Source organism: Ptychodera flava, chromosome 17, assembly GCF_041260155.1.
Source record: "Ptychodera flava strain L36383 chromosome 17, AS_Pfla_20210202, whole genome shotgun sequence".
Lineage (NCBI taxonomy): Eukaryota > Metazoa > Hemichordata > Enteropneusta > Ptychoderidae > Ptychodera > Ptychodera flava.
Window position 1 is genome coordinate 32,004,546 of NC_091944.1, and position 22,736 is coordinate 32,027,281.

Below are 22,736 nucleotides of genomic sequence, written 5' to 3' on the forward strand. Positions count from 1 at the left end.
CATTCTTCATCACAAATGATATTCATTCTTATACGACACAGGAACAGGCAATGTTGGATTATAATCTCTAAGTGTAGAATGCTGCTCGTAGATCGCATTCGACGAAGATAATGTTCCTTGATATCACAGCAACCTTACCAATACAACTAATAATCATAGTTTTAAAATATTAGCGCTATGATCAAAGGAATGCAGTCAGAAAATGCACCGATGAAAACACTTCAGCCATTGAACCTGTGACATTGAGCAGTAGCCCTATACTAACGCAGGTTCTGAAATAATCTTCTTTAAGGTGCAACTTCATACAGTGGATCATGCGTTCAAGACACTGTTATCCATATTGACTACGTCACCAGAAAGTGTAGTGGACGTCTATGAGACTTTACTTACCACTGTCAGAACATATTTTGAGTCGAGCAGTGAAGAGGTGCGCGCAATTGCAATCCAAACTGAGTTGACAATGGACATGATTTTCTCTGATAGAAGACCTTTCACAGAAGAACTGGATGACTTCGAGGAGAAGAAGCCCTCAAAGCTTTCACAAACTTTGCTGTGGTGGTAAGAGAGTAATAATTTCTGTGATTCTTCTAATACCAATTTCATAGAAACATTTTGAAAATCTAAGATCAAGCATGCATTCTGGGAGTATTCCGTCACGAAATGTATATTTGCCCAAGGCATTCCATTTTCACAGTGTCCTTGAATACTAACAATACTGTCTTAAACTGTAATATGCCCAAATTTATGATTCTAATTTTACCTGGGGAAAATTGTAATGCCAGTGTAATGCGTATAGATATTGTGAGGCACTGTCATTGGCCAATTAAAAGTACATGATTCATCATTATTCTGTTTATCACATGAACTAGCCCGAATCGCCACCTGCATGTGTGACGTAGAATAGGACGAATAAGAAATCCGAATTACCCCTGTTCTCCGTCATCAACCGGAACGTTTTTCCTGCATTTCACCATGCGCCGTGACGCTTTCGTGCACAGACTGATCTGTCGCGATCGATGCCGTGCTCTCGTGATATTTTAACAAAGAGGTAATGCGATAAATTCAGACATGGAAATATTGAAAGCATGTCCAACGAAATTTCTAGTCGCTAAACTAAAGCTGATAAATATTAATTAATCGCATTTATTCCACCCTTAAACATTGCGGAAGTAAATACTGTTGAGTGTAGAATATGCGTGGTGGACAGATAGTTGTTTTTTCAATTTCCTAAAATTATTTGCTCGTCTGCTTTTTCTGTTGAACAACTTGCTAGTATCTACCTCCAAATCAAAGCTGTTGTGTGATTGCCCCAACATTTTGGGTCGGTTTTGGCTTTTCTACAGTAGATGTAGTCTGCTTCCCTGCCCCTTTAAAGCTTTGACACGGACAACAGAACAGAGTTTCCGTCAAGTCTCAAAATTTGGAGGTGTCTATACACGAAATATTTGTCACTGCAAACATCAAAGTTAGTAAGACATAAACAGTGACGGCCGGGGGCAGGATCGGGCTTGACGAGTTGACATCGGGGGAGACCGGTGGTTACGGTCCGTTGTGGCTACGTAGTACGTACGTAGATCTGGTTCACTCAAAGTGCAGTGGGTGCTATCGAACTGAGCTTTTCGGGCTCGCCAAGATCGTAAGCTCGTGATAATTTGAAATCCATGACACCTTCTACAATAAGAACTGCTGTTTTGATGTTGTTGTTGCCTTTCCTTCATAAATGTACTTGAAAATATTCTAAATAACTCTGGTTATAGTACTATGGCTGTCAGGCGCTAGCACGGTGAAGCCCCTTGCCCAAGCCAGCCGTTAGCAGACTCCCTTTGGCGTCGGGACGCCGGCGCGAAACAAGTTCATGTGACCGCATCCATACGTCTGATTGGTAAAGATGGCATTCAGTGTATCAAAATTCCAACTTGATCCATTTGTGTTCATTTTACTTTTAATTTACTTTCATTTTCATTGTATTTTTTAATTCGTTTTTCATTTTATCTTTCATTATTTTTCATTACACTGTTTGCTTTTCATTTCAACTTTATTTTTATTTAAATTTTGCGTTTAAATTGCTGTTTTTCATAACGAACAAAATTGTTCAAATGCAATGCTTCTAATTTTTTTAAAAACAAATATCAAACAATTTTTTCCCAATTTCTTTAGTTTGACTTGTTCCCTTTCAATTCATTTTGTCTTTTTGCATATTTTTTATTTTTGTTTCAATATTACCTAATATAAACTGAATTTTTTCGTACAACATCACTCTTGAATTAATTGTTAATAAAGTACTAGACACACGAATTACGTCAAAATTAAGTTGTGGTGTCATTTTCTTGAAACTTTGCACAAATATTCTTGGAAGTTTTGCAAGTGCAAAAATGAAATAAAAAATGGGGGTCACCACGCTTGTTTCCATGGAAACGGACGTTAAACTGGCGTCGTTAGAAATAAATAAAAATGATATAATTCACTTAAAATAAAGAAAGTAATTATAAAACGTTTAGTAAATGAGTTAATTTTAATAAATACCAAGACTTAAGATCCATATTTATTGAATGTATAGTTTTCATGATGTTTGTGAAGAAATTTTAACATAAGTATCGATTACAAAATTACGATATCGAAATTATATCACTATATAATTTTCGAACTTTCTTCCTGTCGCTTTGAATGGTGTCATTTTGACCAAACTTGGCGAATAAACTCCTGACATAATACCATTTAGTTTACACTTTTAATAAAAGGGTGTCACCACGCTACTTTTTATAATTCTCCAGGTGAATGGGTAATTTGCGCCATATAAATGGGAGAGAAATGTTAATTTTTCGCTCATATTGAATAAAAACCAGCTTCCTAGGGGGTCAAAATATGACAAGGTTATAGGTCACATGCATTTCTAAGACACTGGGTCAAAAAATTAGGTAAAAGCGCAATTTCAACAATGACAGGTGATGTTAAATACATGCGCTACAAAATAACCCATTTGCGGCAGGCTGGAGTTAAATCTGCGCAGAAACGTTCTAAAGCGTGTGCGCGTCCGAATTCGTCGCCCTTCACCTTAAAAAAATACTAGACTTTGACGTATTTTTGACGTATTTTGACGTATTTTATTAGCTGCAGCTCCAGGCCACCATATTAACTTATTCGGGGGTCGGTACACAAAGATAAATATTAGGTACCAGGAGATGTTTACATACTATATATAGGGCAATTTGAGCTATGCAGTGATGGTAGTGAAACAGGGGAAGCCAACGAAGTGCCCATGTGGAGGGCATATCTTTTCATTATTTGATGACGAGATGAGAGGCGGACAAATTAGGCATATCGTTAAGTCAGCTGCTTGACCAGCCAAAATGACTGGCGATCGGTGCAGTGCAGTTGTCTTTTTGTCGCTGTGTAATTAGTATGGTGGTATAAGATTACGGCAATAAACCAGTGGAAAGAGATAAGGCACTCATGTCGGCAGAGAAGCAGGCAAGCGACTGTTATGTTAAGGAATCATTTAGGTCTGGTATTTGTTATTCTTGTCTTTGAGAACTTGCCGCTCGCAAGCAATATTGTGAGGTACTAGTGTAGTTTTAGAAATAAAGTGTCTGATGTAAATTAGTAATTGAGTAAGGTATCATTTAATCTCATCGTCTACTTTCCGTTTAGCATCCCTGTAATCATTGTTTTATCTACGAACTTTCTCTGACCCTTTTATACGATTAGTTGAAACTTTACTTTCTATCGTTCAGAATGTAGTCCCGACTAGTCTCATCTTGCACACATTTTTTTACAAAATACATGAAATTATTTCCATTGTCAAAATAATTTATTCCTTTTTCTTAACAAGATGGGTCATTTTTTTCTCTTCTGGTTAACCTACAGCACTAAAAACGATCACCTCAAAAGCATGCTTACAAGTGGAAAGCGGGAGGATGAATGGAGAGAATTATGGTCAACAGTTCAAGCACTAGATACTCTAAGTCGAGGCAATACAGCGTATGTTGTGAGCATTTGTAAAGAGGGCATCATTGAAACTATACATACTATTATGACCACAAAAGATGTTTTTCATCATTTTGGCGTTTCACAGGTTCGTGTCTTAATAATTTTCAAGTTTGATGCATGCAAAAGCAGAACACGAATCAGACATGTCACGTATAACTGTAGGGTATACACTCTATCTTTCATTTTTTATTCAACTACTGAATTTTTTTCATTCATTTTGTCTTTGTTTACTTTTTAAATAAGAAAACACCAATGATAGAGTTTGAAAGTATAGTTGACCTAGAATATTTTGCTTCTTTTGACAGCGAGTTGACTTCATAATGTCCAAGCTCCTTCTCGTCCTTCTGAGATGTACAAAGCATATCATCTGCCAGAAATATTTCCTTGATTGTGATTTCAGTGGTATCGTCCAAAAACTACTGATTTCGAAATCAGATAAGGAAATTAGAAGCAAAGCTCTGGCTCTGATTTCAGTTATTCACGGGTTGAAAAAATCTTCGGAGACGGCCCTTACGTTTAAATGTACCTCGGCAAACGTGGAAATGGTCGCAGCAGCAGTGTATGGGCATGAGCTATACACTGATCAGTTTTGCAAGCAGATAGGTGCATTTTTGGTAGACTCGGGCTTTTTGAAGCAGTTATGCATACAGCTACGAGATTTGGTAAGCAAAGCTGATGAGGCTAGGAGTACTGAATCTTCTGATCAGGACTGGTACAGAGTATGCAACGGCATGAAGGTCTTAGCTGATTGGTCTATCCATACTAAGGAGTTTGTTGATGATTCGCACAACGAACTGCTGACAAACATCATAAAGCCACTTTTGACGTCAAAGATCTTCAAGGAGAAGAATGAGAGTGAGGTAAGTTCTTTCACCTGCTCGGATTAGATTGGCACGATTATCAGCCTATTATTGTCTCCGATATTTTGTTTTCAGCCAATACCTTGTAAAAATTGTTTATTAGATGATTTGTTGGTGTAATTTTTTGTTTGTTGAATATGCTTCTGTCTATTTCAGGAGGGCTGTGATAGAACTTACAATTACTCAGATTAACGTCTTTAATAATAATAATAATAATAATATAAGTATTATATAGAAATAATAACGCGAATAATAATAGGTTCAATTTTCGTGAAATTTTCACCATAGGTATTTTAGGTCGAAAAGACCAAATATGATATCGATTTCACTGCCCCATGTTTCCATGGTAACAATTTTAGGGGTTGAAAATTTCAGTTTTTCTAATATCCCATGAAAAATTACTTTGATTGATATGAAAATTATCTAGCGGGGGAGTTCGGGTCAGAGAACACACATGCCAGACTTATTTTAATGTTTCGAGTTGCCATGGTAACTATTTTGGGATTGAAAATGTTACTTTTTCCCTAATTCGTATTAAAGAACGATTGATTGATTTTAAAATTTGATCATAAGGGTTTTTCTGGTTAGCACACCAAAAAATATCACACTCATTTTAATGTGAGATGTTTCCATGGCGACCATTCAGGAGTAAAGATTACCAGTTTTTTAAAGATTCAACCTAAAATCCGGTAATCAACAGAATGTGTAATATCAAAGGGATATTTTGAGTTAGAAAGACCAAATATCCAGTGCAAAAATCCAGTAATCAACAGAAATATTATACCAAAGGGTTATTTTGGGTTAGAAAGAAAATATTATATCAATTTTTACTGCCCTGTGTTTCCCTAGTAACCTATCTGCATTTTAAAATTTCATTTTTTTTCCAAATTCCATTAAAGTAATCCCAGTTACTATGCAAATGCTCTCCTTAGTGTATTTATCACAGCATGAACTCCATGTTCATTTTTGTTTTATGTTGCCTTGGTAACCATTTTGGTAACCACAGTTTTTTTATTTAAAACCATAGACCCTCGAGAGGGTGTATGTTAAAACATAATTCACTGTTTTTATTTATTTTATGGATTTCTAAGTAACAACAAAGAAATTTGTTCTATAATAATAATAATAATAATTGTAATTTCTTTGCCTTCATTCTAGGATGAATAGTAAAGATAATGTATATTGGGGCCATTCTGGTAAAAAATTATGTTTTCCGTTAATTTTAGTGTGTTAGAATTGAAATTATATAGACCAGAATAATTTTTGAAGTATTTTTAATTTTGTTTCATGCAGTCATCCCAAATAAGTGTTATATAGTACAGTACTAACTCATTATGCATCGAATTATGTTTATGCCTTCGAATTAATTTTATGTGCTAAAATTAATTCTACTAGTATCTCAAATTAATTTTATGAACCCAATTCCCCTTATCACCCAATGTACCATTATTTATCACAGGCAGTAACAGTAGCGCACGGTTTTTTTTATTTAAAACATAATTCACTGGTGCTTATTTATTTTATATATTATAATTAACGACGTATTAATATTCATTTTATAATAATTTATTTTGATTTCTTTGCCTCATTCCAGGAAGAATAATGAAGACAAATTATTTCTGATTGTTTAACTAAAGTAAAATTATGACCATGTATACGTAGTGGTGCATTATTTTTTGTGTGACCTGACATGACCCCATAAACTCTATGATGAGCAAGATCTCCCTTTTCCATGGTAGCAATGGCTAAATTTGAACATGGTGCCTGTATACCTTTAAACACTTTTTAAAACCCAGCAGGCCAAGACGAGGGGGAAATATCACAAGTTAAATGTTTCATGTTTAATACTGCCCAGGGCTCGAAATTAACTTTTTTGCCCTGGTAGTCCATTTGGGCTACCAGTTTCTGAAGATGGTAGCCCAGTGACAGTGGCTTGTAGCCCATGCATATTTTAGATAAGGGGTATTTTTTTCGTGAACCAGACAAGAAAAGGCTATTTTACAAGATTCTGCCCATGACGTGAATTTTCTAGTCGTTTGCTGTGTATACTTGCACACCTTTAATACCCAAGGAAACAGGTATAATGGACGACAGTGGGACTCAAAAGTTTTGTGACCTATAAACAACCCGTTTAACTCTCAGAGTTGTATGCAAATTTTAAAAGTCGCCATGACAACCTGACAACAACATGACCTTTTCAGCACTAAGACATAGTGTAGCAGGGCTAAAAATAGGCCATGGCCCTTCTGTCGGGAGGAGGCATAATTTCTGTGTCATTGTGATTGATACATTATTATCAAAATGCAGCGTGAATGTGTTTTTATTGGCCATTGTTTCCTGTGCCTGTCATTCAAGTACGCCAGTTCAGATATTGAAACTTTGTTGCAAAGTTCCACCGCACGACCGGTTGTCTTCATAATTTCCAGAACAAAGTCATATTATGGCAAATTTCTGTGCCCAGCTGGGTTTGACTGCATTTATCTAGCTCGTACCAAAGTGACAGATGCATCTTTCAACCTTTCAGCTTGGTGAAAAACGCATTTATTGATTCGCCAAAGGCCTGTGGATTCGCTTATTTTTGCACAAGTGCTACATGGACATAGGAAAAGTTCGACTCACCCTAGCCCTCTCGATAACCAATATCCATGATGAGAGTTCTCGAAACGAAAACGGTAGCCGTGCTCGATTACAAATATCTTCTCATTAAATTACATCATTGTTATACAAGAGTTAGCCTTCCAAAGTCTGTCACCTGTTTTTTTTCAAAGTTTGGAGAAGGGCGGCATTTCCATCTGAATGACTGAACGACGTGAAACGCAAAATTCTATCGCATATTATCCGGCAATATGTACAGTACTGTCGGTAGAAATACTGTATACGCTGCAGTTACGTAAGCTTATAAGCTTATACTCCACAAATCAAAATGGCCACAGGCGGCGTGAACTTTCTGAAATGATTTCCTAAACCTCCTACTTGGTACCTTAGACACTCACATGTGATATCCTGAAAAGTATTCTCTGCAGTTATTCCATCATTTTTAAAGCTCAACGACACGATAGCACGAGGTCGGAGACGTTCTACTGTCACGCCACGCACTCTCAATTGCGCATGCTCTGGGATTCGCGTCGCGTCTCTGAAGGGCGCTCGCGTAAGAGAAGAACGCGAATCGCAGGGTGTCTGCCAGACTACACTGCGAGGGCGAAACATGCGAAACCATGCGAAATGCAGAAAAATGTCTATTCTGCAATGCCAATATGATGCTTACGAAGTAAGTCTGAATAAGTTTTAAATTATACATGAGAATGAATCCATTGTACATTGGTACAGTGGTACGTTTATGAAAGAATTAGTACAGGACACGTGTTTAAAATGTTTTTCAATTTTAGGACAGTTACGTTAGAGTGGGGGAGGGGGGGGGTCTGAGACCTAACTTAAGCAATTAAGTTAGATTTATATAATGAAATTTTAATGTTACCCCTAATGTATGGAAAATATTCGTTCGGTGGTCGCAGCATAGCAATTTCACTGGAGAGAGAGAGAGAGAGAGAGAGAGAGAGAGAGAGAGAGAGAGATTGCTAATTTATATTGGAAATCTTTTTCATAGTCGTGACTTTTGATGGAAGAAAATTAAAAACAAAATTAAATTGAACCGATTGAACGTGTATCCGTAAAGTTCGCACAAAAGTTAAAAAAAGTCTAGGCCTGCTGGTATCGCGTAAACTGCTTGGTGTCACTTTTCCGACAAGCATTACCCCTTGGCTTAATGATGTCCCCCTCTCTTCGTACAGTATGATGCATAATTCTGCGCTGCACGTACAACAATTGGAAGTCACCCCTATTGACAAAATTAAAATATACAACACCTCTTTTTCAGAATTCCCACACAGCTTCAATGAACTGTTATTAGATTTCTATATAATACTTATAGCCCCTAAACTTGTAATAATAATAATAATAATAATAACAAGGCAGTATTGCTGAAGGCAATGAGTACTTGGGCCGTGATAGAGTAATTTTGAGGACAATATATACTACTATTCAAATATGGTCTTGAATTTCCTCCTGTCAATGAGGCATTTGATTAACTGGTTATTAAACGAAGCAATGGCATGACAACGGCAAAATATGTCTAGCAACTTTTGTGGAGTTTGAGGCAGGGGTTCTTTATTTATAGCGGGAATTGCTTAAACTCCTTAAATATTCAAATTACAGCAAATTTCTTTTGTTCTCGATGGTAGATGTCTAATATTTAGATGGGCATATTTAGATTTCTACCCTATAGTTATCCCTATATACCAAAAATCGGACATCCAGCTCTATTGGCTTGCTCAGAATTAGATATGTGCATAATTAATGAGGTACAATATGTGGTGTCATAAGGTGTCCCATCATACCATTTATGAAGGGTGTAGCACTTGTGGTTACTGAGTTGTGGACAAATATATATATTTGAGGTCAAAGGTCATCGAGGTCACGTGACATTTTGTCAAAATAATTGTATTGCTAAGTTATTCCTATATACCAAAAATCAGACCTCCAGCTCTATTGGCGCGCTCAAAATTATATATGCGCATAATTAATGAGGTACAATAGTGTGGTGTCATAAGGTGTCTTATCATACCAAATATGAAGGATGTAGCACTTGTGGTTACTGAGTTGTGGACAAATATATATATTTGAGGTCAAAGGTCATTGAGGTCACGTCACATTTTGTCATAATAATTGTATTGCTAAGTTATTCCTATATACCAAAAACCAGACCTCTAGCTCTATTGGCTCGCTCAAAATAAGATATGCACATAATTAATGAGGTACAATATATGGTGTCATAAGGTGTCCTTTCATACCAAATATGAAGGGTGTAGCACTTGTGGTTACTGAGTTGTGGACAAATATGTATATTTGAGGTCAAAGGTCATTGAGGTCACGTGAAGTTTTGTCAAACAAATTATATTGTTAACTTATCCCTATATACCAGAAATCAGACCTCTTGCTCTATTGGCTCGCTCATAATTAGATATGCACATAATTAATGGAGTACAATATGTGGCATCATAAGGTGTCCCATCATACCAAATATGAAAGGTTAGCACTTGTGGTTACTGAGTCATGGACAATAATGTATATTTGAGGTCAAAGGTCACCAAGGTCACATGATATTTGTCAAAATGTCTGAGATATCTGCGTGAACCGATGGACTCACTGATGCACTCACTGACGGATATGAGCCAATCTATAAGCCCCCTGGACTTTATCCGTGGGGACAAAAAAACTGTGTCACTGCATCCTTTAGGCAATATGAATACGATGAGAAACTAAATTTTTATTTTTCTTGGCATCATACATGCGAGTCTATGGAGAACTGCCTTATACATGGGAGTCTATGGAGGTGTAAACTAAAAAGTCCTCTAACACGGCCAAATTTGATAGCATTGTGAAACAAATCGGCGTGCATCTGTATGGGGTTGGGTACTGTAGGCGTGAACGGACGGACGGACGGACGGACATGACCAAACCTATAAGTCCCCTCGGACTTCGTCCGTGGTGATTAAAAACAACGCAACAGTTATTACAGCTACACCGGCGGTAGGTTCATATCCAGAGCCCGTACGGTCTGCCGCCGTCGCTTGAAAACAATCTCATGCACCCGGCCATATGGGCAGCTGGCCGGATCACAGTCGCTCGAGAGCTATTCAGCTCTGGGACTATTCGCCCCATAGACGAGTATACAGAAGCGAGGTATTTCTCGCTTCTGTATACTCGTCTATGGGGCGAATAGTCCCAGAGCTGAATAGCTCTCGAGCGACTGTGCGGATGCATGACTTCCCGGAGAAGGCGAGCTGTCACGTTCAAGCTCAGGATTATTTGTCGATCAAATTTCAGTAAATTTACCTTACCTAGATGAAATTTTGTCTACAGGCTGAAATTTCGCCGAAGTTTGACAAAATTACATCGATTTTCAGGTTCATATGCGACATTTTTGAGTTTTGAGTGCAGACAGAAATAAGTTTTGAGGCAACATGGCTGCGACCCCATGTTGACCCCTAGCCCTGCGTACGATGCTGTGTGCTACAGCTAACACACAGCATCGTACGCAGGGCCAGCGAGAGAGTTGCCGACATCGACGGTTATTTACGAGAAGTGAATAAAGACTGTCATTTTGGAAGCGATCGAGTAGCTGAGGTAGGCTGGGATACGACTTGGGCCCAAGAACGCTGAATTTCGGCAGTAATTTGGCTTTTTAAGTCAAGTCCCAAAATGGATTTGAAGTCACCGACCCAACGTACGGGTCTTTGCAGGGCTGTGGTGAGCGGGGCGGTTAGCTGTAGCGGAACACACAGCATCGTACGCAGGGCTAGTTGACCCCCAAGTGAAAATGTGTTCGCGATCAAATCTTCCTATATTTTTTCAGAATTTTCAACAAAATCATTGCTTCTTACATCTTTTGTAAAATATAAAATACTAAAATAAAACTGCGATGTGCCATGTCTCCAGATTTCTAAAATATCGTTCGTTGACCGTTCGACACAAACTTGTGACGCAGTTGAAATTCAATACTGACCGCCAAATAAATGAGACGAGATCAGTCTAGACATCCTCCAAATTATCCAACCATTCGCATTGGAGTTCAGCTCGCTTAGAGTATCATAACATTTTTCGGCCTTTTAGATCGACCCTAATATCTCCCATTTAGGAAATAAATACACAAGCTACCTCGACAAAACTTCGTGCACCATGCACCATCCAAGACCAAACGCACTACAAATCTGTCTTGACGTCATCATCTCCTTACATGGTAATCGGCATACCGTATTTTTTAGCAAGGGGTACACAGAATACGTCGGAGTATTCAGTTTCAAAACGTATTACATTGTGTGATGTTGTCAAAAAAAAGTCATGTTACTGCAGTGGTATAAATTACAAAACACAAAAGTTCAAATCAGTTTATTTTGGACTGGCTTTACCCAACATTTCATATTGTTTCTTATGCCAGATTTGACCACGTGCTTACTGGCGACCCCTTTTCATGCAAATTTTGTGTCAAATGATGTGTTCCCCTGGAAAAACAAACGTACGATTTCTAAATGAAGGAGGCGAAATTTGCCCTCAAGACTCGAAACCACCCCTTATGGGTGTACCTAGCTATTTTTAACGAGCTTCTCGAATCTGCAGCTCTATTTCGAAATGATGGTCTGGTTTTCTCAGCTCAAGGAACAGTGTTCTCCATCGCTGTGGGCGTTACTATTCTCAACGGGGGTACAGTTTCCAGTCGTAATGTTTTTCATTGTGTCCGGGATATAAAACCTTCCCTTTCAAACTTTCTCTTTGATTAACACTAATCCACATCTTGTCAGTGATTAAACATGTTTCAAGTTTAAATGTTAAATTCTGGTCTCGAGCCCTCCTGTTCGACCAAACCGAAATTACCCCTCCCACTTTGGCTCGTCCAGTGGGTGTAGCAAGGGTCGTGCCATCGCCTAGTAAACGGAGGTGCATTAATTGTTGCATTTCGATGCACATTTTGATTATATTCAGAAGATTTTGTGGCAAAAATTCAGATAGAGAAGCATTTATATTCACATCTCACTTATTCAAGACTGGCTGAGAGCAGCACTTCCATTCAGTTAACATCATTACGCCATTTATTATGCCAAGAAAGATGAAGCCAATACATTTTGCCCTCCCTGGTCTCAGCCAGAAATGGTTATACCTTACAGTTTTTTCCCACGGAATGAAAACAAATGTACTTGGGCTGAGGCCCAAGTACAATAATAATAATTATTATTATTATTATTATTATTATTATTATTATTATTATCATTACATACTTACGTAAATATATGCAGAAAATTTAATTTGAGACATGTCAACAGTTGATGATAATATAGGAAAGACATTAAATTTTGATGGATTTTTTTTTGTTCCAGGACAACGAGTTTTTGAGGCATGCAATTCATATATTGAATATATTTCTAATCCACGGCTTCGAAGAGGACATAAAGGATGACCTGATCTCCAATACAGTATACTGTCTTTCCAATACACGGGGATCGCTGAAATTTTATGCAACAAGTTGCTGCATTTTGACGCGCATGAGGACTCAGGACAGAAACGATCGCATGCCGCGAATAATTGATGCGAAAGATTTAAAATCTTCGGTGGATTTTATGGTTTTCTTTCTGAAATCATACGGAAAACATGGCGGGGAGAAGATTGTTGCTTCCTTGGCTGAGACTCTCTGTGATGAGGGAGTGCTGAAGTTCATAGCAAGCGATATCAGTCAAATGATCATAGCACCAAAGCAAACTCTAGGAACGCTGATTAATGAAACACTCGATAATTTTTTAGTTCTGGCAATGCTTTCTCAGCACGTCGCTGTAGCCAGTTCTAAGCTTTCTGCAGAGATACTTCAATCAGACTACATGAGATTGTTTTTACGTCTATTATCAGATGATGAAGTAATACAGGAATATGCAATCAAGGTACGCAATCTTGTCAACATCACTCTTTATTGTCATCATTAATTCCTTCCCAAGTTGCCAACAGTTACTTTGTTTACAGTTTGTCATACTCAAAAGGGAATGTGTTTCAACGTTGTTAACGCCAACAAAACAAAGATTTTTGATTTTTTTTCTTCTTTTTAATACAGAGCTTCCATCTTCAAAACGTGTTTACACCGTTTCTTCAACTTAACGTTGCCATAATATCTGAACTACTGGAACAAGAAGAAAGTGCAGTCTCAGTAGATCGATGGAAAATTCTGCCAAAAGTATTACCATTCCTTAGCGGAACGATGGTCAACCAGGTAGACATGGTTGGGAAGCTCTGGACTATTTGTGCCAAAATGTGGATAGCATATGGTAACACGTGGCCAAAAGAATGCGGGATAACAGCAAACAAGTTGACTGAGAATATTATCTGTCCCGTCACAATCAACATCATTAAAAGTGTCATGACTGACCTATCAACCAGCAGTAAGATCAAACAATCTATCGTAGATATGATCGATACAAATGCCCTGTTAAAGAAACTGTTCAAAAAAGTCAGAAAAAAGGTTTCGGGGCTCAAAATTCATACAGACAAGGATGTAAATGACGAATTGACAGGAATCTTAGACTTCCTTCACGTTTTCAGCACAGAAAGCGAGGATTTCAACAAATCAATCGTTGCCCACCAGGAATATTCTGTATTAATGAATGCAGTCCTAGGTGGAACTACAGATCCACGCATCGTTGAAGTGGACACGGTTTGTATTTAATTAGAAATTGTTAACCATTACACAACATTCTTTTTTCGTCTCTTTTCTTAGCCACCGTTTCACTTAAAAGACCTGGTGTTGGCACATGAAGACAACCGGCATACTTGCCTATTTCATATTCATTCAAAACAAGGTCGGCAACATCAAAGAATACCGGGTTGAAGCTGTGCCTTACAATTAAGTGCTGACCACGGAACATTTGCATATAACAAGCAATAACAATCATCTTCTGTCATACATGAATTTGACTATTGTGTCTATTGTTTTAGGTAACTGCTGAATACAGCAAACGATGCTTCCGTCTACTGTTAGCAGCGATCAAGAGTAAAGCGATCAAGAAAGAATCACTCGACCAACAATACATTCGACTCCTAAGGAAATGGGTCTCGTGCGAAGAGTCTGAAATACAATATCTAGTGTTAGGCTGTCTTGCTCTGATATCATCTGAATGTCCGGTCGAGAACTGTATTGACAACATCAGTTCCTTATCCTGTGCAAGTTACATTATTACAATCCTTGTCAATCTCGTATACCACGGAAAGTTAACTCTGGTTCAAGGGAAGGTAGAATTACCCGATATCACACTCCAAATATTGCATCTTTTTGCTCGAAGAAGGAGTAGACATCTGCAACCTCTGTATTACTTTCTCAGACAAATTCTTGGAGACCTTATCGATACAATTATTGAGTCAAAGCTGGCTTTCGGATGGGAAAAAACCGCACTGGAACACACAGTTCATCTTATCTGGTCGCTAGCGACTAGCAGGTACAGTGATGACAAGATGTCAGACGATAGTACACTGGTCAATGCCTTACTCAAGTTACTGGATGAAAAGTATTCGTATCTGAAAAATGAAGTATCCTGTGCGCTTCTCGAGATCACCGGAGAGGTTCCAGAAGATAAACTGACCCTAAAAGGTATGAGATGCTATTTTATGACAATTCTGGTACTTCCATACCCACTTCTGTATCGTCAAACTTAATTATATCGGGTGTTTAAAAGGTATCAAATTCTATACTTGCCTTTTCTAAAGAAGTTCTCCAGATGAGTGTTTCCACGACGCTGTTATGAAAATAATCAAGAGTTTTCAGCTAACACTTTGGATATTTTATCCTTATTTCAATTTCTTTTGTGAACAGAGATATTATATATATATATATATATATATATATATATATATATATATATATATATATATATATATATTCATATATAAATCCAATATAATATGATCCAGTATAATATGATACATTTGTGTTTGTATTCGTGCTTGTCAATTTAGAGTCTCTAATTTATTTAAGCTGGATTTGAAAACTGCTTCATTTCTGTACTTTTCAGAAAAATATGACGTGTCAATAGTGACGCCTGACGCATTACAAAATATGGCAGGAGACATAAATGAGGCTCTGACTGATGATGGGTATCGTGTTGTCGGAGCAACATTGAAATTACCAGGGATACAGATGATAGATAGAGTAAACTGTGCCCAATTCATCATCTTCCTGTTTAACGAAGACACTGCAAGCTCGATATTGTGTCAAACAGGTAATGTGTATCCACCTTAGTACATTTGTCAATCAAATCTTTGACTATTGAAAGGTTTCTAGGATTCTTTAAGACTTGAAAATTGTAATTTTAATAGTCGCGCCAGCGGCTTACTGACTACGCATGCGCTTATTCATAATATACTATGCGAGTAACCGGAAGTGTACCCTTTTTTCATGGGCGCCCCCATGTTTTGTTTTTTTTTGAGTACTCGTAAATAAACAAATACGACACAAATTATTATCATATAACATGACATTTATAAAATATACCTCTTTTATTACCCAGTAAATGTTATTATGCACCTTGTCGCTGATCAATACAGAATATCGTTAATATAGATAAAGGGAGAAAACTGTCGTGCATATGAACGGTGGCATACGCAAAGAATGCTGGGATTGAATTTTCGAGAAGCGCCCCCTGTGTCAATAATTAAATTCAAAAATTGCTAGTTTTTAGACGGAACGCTGTAGTTTTCAGCTTGCAAGTGGAAGTTGGGCAGTACGGTTACCATTGCAATGATAATGATTGCATGATACGTCCCTTGTTTAACGCAATAGGCTGTTATCATTGTAAAAGTTGCCAATTTTTGTCCAAAATTTTTACACGTTACAGAAAATCTATAGGCCTACCTGCACTGCTGCAGGGTTTGACGTCGTGTACGTACGTGAACTGCTTTCATCAGAGGGAAACTGGGCATAGTTGTCATATATACGTTTATGAAGTAACAATTAATTACATTTTATCATGAATCAATACAAATAACATTGCCAATCTTAACCCCTGGCGCGACACCAAGGACTGAGCCCTACATAATATTATAAATCAGGTCCTGTATTCCTAATCTTTTTTTGTCTTTATAGCAATAAATCACGCTCAAAGGACAAAAACCCCGTTTATAGGAGTTTATGTCGGTCATGTTGACGTCGGAAGTTGGGAACAATCAACCATGCCACCGCAGAACAAAGTTTACATGCGAAAAACTCAGAAAAATGACGTGTGCGAAATGTTATCTGCTGTCCGGCGTCTGTTACCTAGGGTAAATCTTTGCCTGGTAAGTTAGCGTGCACAATATGATATCAATTGAGAGTACTACTAAACACAAGACAATTGCAAGTTATTGTGTTCCAAAGTCATAACCGCACAGTACCTTTCATGATACAAGTTTTTTATAACAATAATTGTGAGGGCAGAATTTTTAATCTTTTCCAGCAACCTGATTTACAAGAGAGAGACAGCCAACATATTGTGGAATTCAATGCCTTTGCCGATGAATGCGATGTTGGCCAACTGTTCTTCCGCGAGAATTTTGTCGGCAGTGTATTCGATTCTAAGGGTGGATATTTAACACTACCGTCCCAAGAGGTTGTACTGTATATCCCACCAGGTGCAATAGAAGAGAAACAACGCGTATACTGCCACGGTAATGACTACAAGTATGGTGGCATACACGATGGAAAAGTTGTACTTTCACCGATTGTACACTGTGGACCAGATGGAGCGCAATTCAAGGAAGACGTAGTTCTGATCTATCCCCACTGTGCAGTGAATGAAAACCAGTGGAATTTCACTGCATTGACCAAGCCGATGGGAGGAAGCTGGAACGAGCTACCTGATGATGAGGTTATCGTTAAGGACGAATTCGTTTACGTTTTCCTTGACCACTTCACCGGCTTTACCGCCGAGGGTGACGCGAAGGATAGTGGGAATGCTCAACGCCGTATTACAGTTGCTGCAACGGGCGAATTCCATGGAGACAAATGTTGTCAAGTCTTGGTCGGAGCCTGGTGTGACACAGGTTCAAGTTCCGATGAGAAGGTATCAATATCTCATTCTATTATAAACCTATTTCCGTTACCCATGGAGTTATAATTGAGTACATTTCAAACTACAAAGCGCAAATTCTACAATGTTTATTCGTGTCAAATTCTATTTTTTGCCGAATGCTTTATGTCAAAATTCTACATCCTTTACAAAATCATGGGTCAAAAGTGTATAATTCAGGTCAAAATTTGTGTTAAAGTAAAGAAACAGGGCCAAAAGTCAACATTTTATGAATATTCCGTCACAAAGAGGGACGCAAAACCTGCGCTACATATACCCTTGCTAACACAGTACCCCCCCCCCTAATCTCCCCTTGTAAAAAATTAAGTTTTTGCTGCGCGTTTACGACTTCAAGTTTCTCACAACTCACACTCGTGAATAAACAGAAGCAATTTGAGTGAATCAAATAAGTGTGTTTTAATGCATATGAAGGAACGTGCACTGTTCATTATATTTTTGGAACTATGGAACTTGAATAATGCAAATTATTTTGTACCTTCCTATGAGTCTTGCGCATCCATGTTCTTGTAGTTATGCGACGCGATACAAAATTTCCTCAGAAAAGCTAACTTTTTCTAAAAAAAAATATCCTGCATTTAAAGTTATAAGAGGAAAGGGTTGTAATAGTAGAGTTATGCACATTAGCAAAACACGGGCATGACTGTACTTAGATGTATGCCAAATACGTAAAAGAGAGTATTTTGTAATAATTTTAATATCCCATACCATTTGCATGTCCATTATATTTTCTTGTGGATACAGCTATGCATCCAATTTATCGCTGTCGAAAGTAAAGATAATTTGTCTACTGTTGTCGGTAAATTACCCAAAGTAGCTGACAAAGAGCTGATCACTCTCGCTCTTTAGATGTACTTGTACTTCAAACAGTGACGATATTTCCTTACCTCCTTGTAATGCCTTTAACTACAATGTATTAGTGCATAGTAGAATGTAAAACGTTTGTATTCGTCCTTTTTCGTTTAGGTTTGTTTTTTTTTATTTCATTTCCAAGTTTCATCACTAATTTATTTCTTAAGTTCAACGTCACTATGTGTTTTAAAAGGAAAATTATCAGATTCCTTTCCATCGTTTGTAAAGTTGCATGTTATTTCAAAACGCAAATTATATTTATGGTCACAACATCAATAATGTTATACTTTGCTCTCACTTCTACTATAGATGCCCGGATCTGGAATACAATGGCAAAGACAAACAACTATGTGTGTCGGTGACAAAGAAACTGTTATCATGACGTCCGTTGAAGGCATAGAGGAAGGCTGGCAGCAACGAGGTGGCATGCATATAAAGGTAAAGTGAATTTCAAATTTTTATCATGGTTACTTTCATCGTATAATTTGACTTGACTTTCTCTCCACTCTGATTTAGTACATAGTCATACTCTCAGCTATTTAGTCGCGTACTATTTGTATAATGTAGCGGCGATCGTTACGTTTTTATATTTTTTCACAGATGATTCGTTTAGCTGACATTGGTACAGATAAAGAGGTTTGTACTGCCAACTGCCAGCACACTTTTCGCTACACTCCGAAGGAAGTGCCAGATGACTTTTTCTGCACTGTGTCAGTCGTGACGCCTGAGGACAACAATACTACAACGCTGGAGGTGGTTGTCCAGAATACTGCGTCAAAGGTGAGGAATATCCGTAACTTGAGGCTTATGCGTATGTCCATTTGCGTTTATTCTGTAAATGTGTATTCTTTTCTCGACGTGAAACGTGCACCCCTTTGTCCGTCTTGTCGATGAAAGAGATAGTCCAATAAGGCAAAAGTAGTACTTCGATTAGCTCCCTCCCAGGTGCTTGAGTCAGTTTCATCGGGATCTTTCTGGTCTGTTTAAGGCTTTGTGTTGATCAAAACTTACAATTCTCTCCTATGATATGCTATAGTTGACAATAAATTGTTACATTTTCCAATGACAGTACATACATACATACATACATACATACATACATACATACATACATACATACATACATACATACATACGCACATACACAAACACACCTACCCATCCCTCCCTCCCTCCCTTCTCAAAGTTGTTATGGAAGCGCTGATAAATAGATGGCTACTTATGTAGGCCCATGGAAAGCTCGGGCATACGTTATTTCAGTGGTAAGGCATCACGTATGGAATTATTCCAGACGGAGATAAGCAAACATCGTCGCCGTCGAGAATAGTTAATTTTAAATGTGTAAGTTTGAATTATAACGTTAAATTGTGGTTTTTCCATATCGCTTGCAGGCGCAGAAGCAGACGTATAGCGAAGAGGAAGACCATGACTTGAAAGACATGACGAACGCTGAATTGTACCGAAAGCTTAATACAGACTGGTCACCCCTTGATAGCCAAATTAAGGAAGATGTTTGGCGTTATTTGTGTCAACTTCTTGATGTCTCCCGCGACGGTCTCAAAGATTGGAAAGGTTTTGCCGGAAAACTCAACCTCGAGTCTGGTCAAATACATACGCTATCATGTAAAAAAAGCCCGGGGTCGAGAGTCTTGAAGTTCTTTTTCAGCGCCGAGAAGATTAGGGGTGTAAAATTATGTGTGTCTCTTGCAAAGCTCATGAACATATTTACAGAGATGGAAAACGACGCGGCAAAAACTTGCATCAGCACGTATATGGCAACACTCCAAATTTCTGAAAATAATAACAGAAACAGCGCTGAAAGTCCTACTGCAGGTTTCATTGGTGGCAGTCATATGGGAGTCACCCAAACCGAAGAGGGGGAAGTTAAAAAAATCACAGTTTGTGCATAAATGCTGTAGAGTATAATAATTGTTCAATTCAGCCATACACTGCGAGTGAAATCCTGAAATTTAAATAATTCTAATTTCTACTCTAATTGTCGTGATCAGATATAGCTAAACGTACCAGTTTGTTCATGAGTACCCACTATTCTGACTCAAGTAGCAGCTTTACATTACGTAAGACTGTCGTAATAGTTTCGCTTTCAGTTAAGACGCCCTCCCTTCCAAAAGATCTGATGAAAAATTGAAAATTCAGTTACGACAGCATATTGTTTTTACTCATACACGCAAACACACTCCGACCAATCCTTAGTTTGAATTTGGTGGAACTCATCAAGCAAAAAATATCGAAATTGCATGCACAGTAACAAAACTCACACAGTCTAATAATTCACTTCCTAATATATTTCTCGCGTAGAAAAATGATTGACACATTTCAAAGGTTGAAAATTATGTAATTTCTCACTAAATATGTGTTTCGTTTAGTTACGTCTTTGCTGCTACTCTTTTAATGTCAGATGTATACCACAACACAAAATTACGACGCAGTGTAATTCATGTATTGTGCAACTCATTTAAATCGCTCCCTTGCCCAAAGCTGTTCTCTGTTCTCTCAATATTGAGACGTTGATACTTTGTAGGGTGTTTTAAAGCATGCGAAAAGGAGAAAACATATTTAAAGATTGAGAGGGTCCAGACCGAGCATTATGAACATCGAGGGCAGGTATATATACGCTCAGATATGAAAGAAGCGGTGAAGCAAAAAGTTAAAAAATAACTGGTATGACAAAACGAATACAACTGTTCCTATCTTGTTTTTCTTAGCGAGTGAAAAGTTTCAAAAATGGCTGCTGATTACTTTACGTACAACGTACTGAGAACTTCTCAAAAATTAGCATGTTGTCTGTATTCTGATTTTATTTTATCATCATGACTTCTCTCATTCTCGCGAGCCACAGGATGATTTCCGCTCCGCGGACTTACTCAACAATCTTCTTTTCGGGTAGCGCCAAGCTGTTGCTGTAAAGGGGGCGTGGTTCAAGACGATGGTGTTCTCTGTTTGGTTATTCAATCATTTTTGTGTTATTATATCATTATTTTCCTCACATTTTGATAATTAGTCGCTGTTATCTCATTATGCAATTATTTTTCGGCCAACAAGTGTTTAATATATCACTGCTTAGTATCAATTTCTTTATTTGATGAATATGTCATCATTATCACGCCATTATTTAGACCTATATTTGGATCATGATTGCCATCACTGAGTCACCGATCAGTTCCTTTTGGGTTGTGCGGTTGTTTATCTCACTATTTTCATTTTTTGTTTACTCAGTCGTTATTATGTTAGGATTCAATTACTCTTCGGATGTTACTCAGTATCATATTTTTTGTCGAATTTTTGTCATTGTTAAGCATTTATTTGGTAATTCAGCTATTTTTAATGTGATTCTTGGATTAAGTTGACAAAATCTGCGTACATTACAGATAATATTATATAACATCAATGAAAGTCGTTAAGCATTTTTAGATCAGCTAATTTATATCCTAAGCAAACATCCTTAATTTGGAATATGTATCCGGAAAATGATAAGAGAATGATATTCTGTAAGACATTTAGCATTTTAATGTATGTTAAATATACTGTGTTAAAATAGCAATGAAAGACATTTTGCATTTCTACATCAGCTAACTGGTAATTTGCATATTGAATGACTTTCCCAGTAGTGGTATTTGGAAGAGCTGATCTAACTTGATGAAAGTCTTATGTACATTGATGACATCATTAATGTTACAGTAGTGTAAGACATTTTCGATTTTAATTTCCAATTTATTCTTTGTATGGTTAATGACCTTTCATTATTTGGTGTATACAACTTTTGGGCAAGGCAATTAAACTTGCCACATAAAGTCATGATACAATGATATCATGGCAACGGAAGAAAATGAGCTCATATTCAAACTCTATTCCTAGACCAAGATCTGTGGTCACAGCTGATTTAAAACGAATTTATCTCACTACACTTAAACGTACAACCAACAAACCAAGCTAAGAAGTCCTTCCTGTCTTTAATCAATATTCTGCATTCACTGTTGCCGAAATCATCATTTACAATCTAGAAAATAGTGTTAAGTTGCGAGAAAAATGTTATCACCTGTTGGTTTGTCATTTTTCTGTCACTTTTTGTAGCCAAGACATTTTGTATTTAGTTTGTGTGAGAGGTAATAAATTTGGTCTTAGACCTCTTAAAATCAAATAGAGGTCACATATCCAGATTTCTTGATGACGAGCGGTACCACTGCGGTGCGATTCTCGTTTCTTTATATTGTAGGTAGCTGACACTGATCCATATTGGACTTTCGTAACCGACCGTGTGTACGCTGAAAAAACGATATCTCTGATATTATAAATCGCTCCAGAATAGTGCGCATGTCTGGATTAAGTATGGCTGATGAACTGATCGAGAATATATCTGCTCGAAAATCAT

General features: G+C 37.6%; 1 protein-coding gene across 5 annotated transcripts in view; it reads left to right on the forward strand.

Moving 5' to 3' along the window:
• LOC139116078 (uncharacterized) overlaps positions 1 to 22,505 on the forward strand; it is an 88,386-nt gene extending 65,881 nt beyond the window's left edge. For all 5 annotated transcript variants that reach the window (XM_070678591.1, XM_070678595.1, XM_070678594.1 and 2 more), the window contains exons 4-15: positions 293 to 558; positions 3,865 to 4,072; positions 4,293 to 4,847; positions 12,776 to 13,330; positions 13,498 to 14,094; positions 14,376 to 15,024; positions 15,446 to 15,652; positions 16,516 to 16,706; positions 16,865 to 17,470; positions 18,656 to 18,784; positions 18,947 to 19,126; positions 19,738 to 22,505. In XM_070678591.1, coding sequence (XP_070534692.1) covers positions 293 to 558; positions 3,865 to 4,072; positions 4,293 to 4,847; positions 12,776 to 13,330; positions 13,498 to 14,094; positions 14,376 to 15,024; positions 15,446 to 15,652; positions 16,516 to 16,706; positions 16,865 to 17,470; positions 18,656 to 18,784; positions 18,947 to 19,126; positions 19,738 to 20,256 — 4,662 coding nt within the window. In that variant the 3' untranslated portion in view covers positions 20,257 to 22,505. The remainder of the gene's footprint in view (positions 1 to 292; positions 559 to 3,864; positions 4,073 to 4,292; positions 4,848 to 12,775; positions 13,331 to 13,497; positions 14,095 to 14,375; positions 15,025 to 15,445; positions 15,653 to 16,515; positions 16,707 to 16,864; positions 17,471 to 18,655; positions 18,785 to 18,946; positions 19,127 to 19,737) is intronic.
• Positions 22,506 to 22,736: the final 231 nt, after the last annotated feature.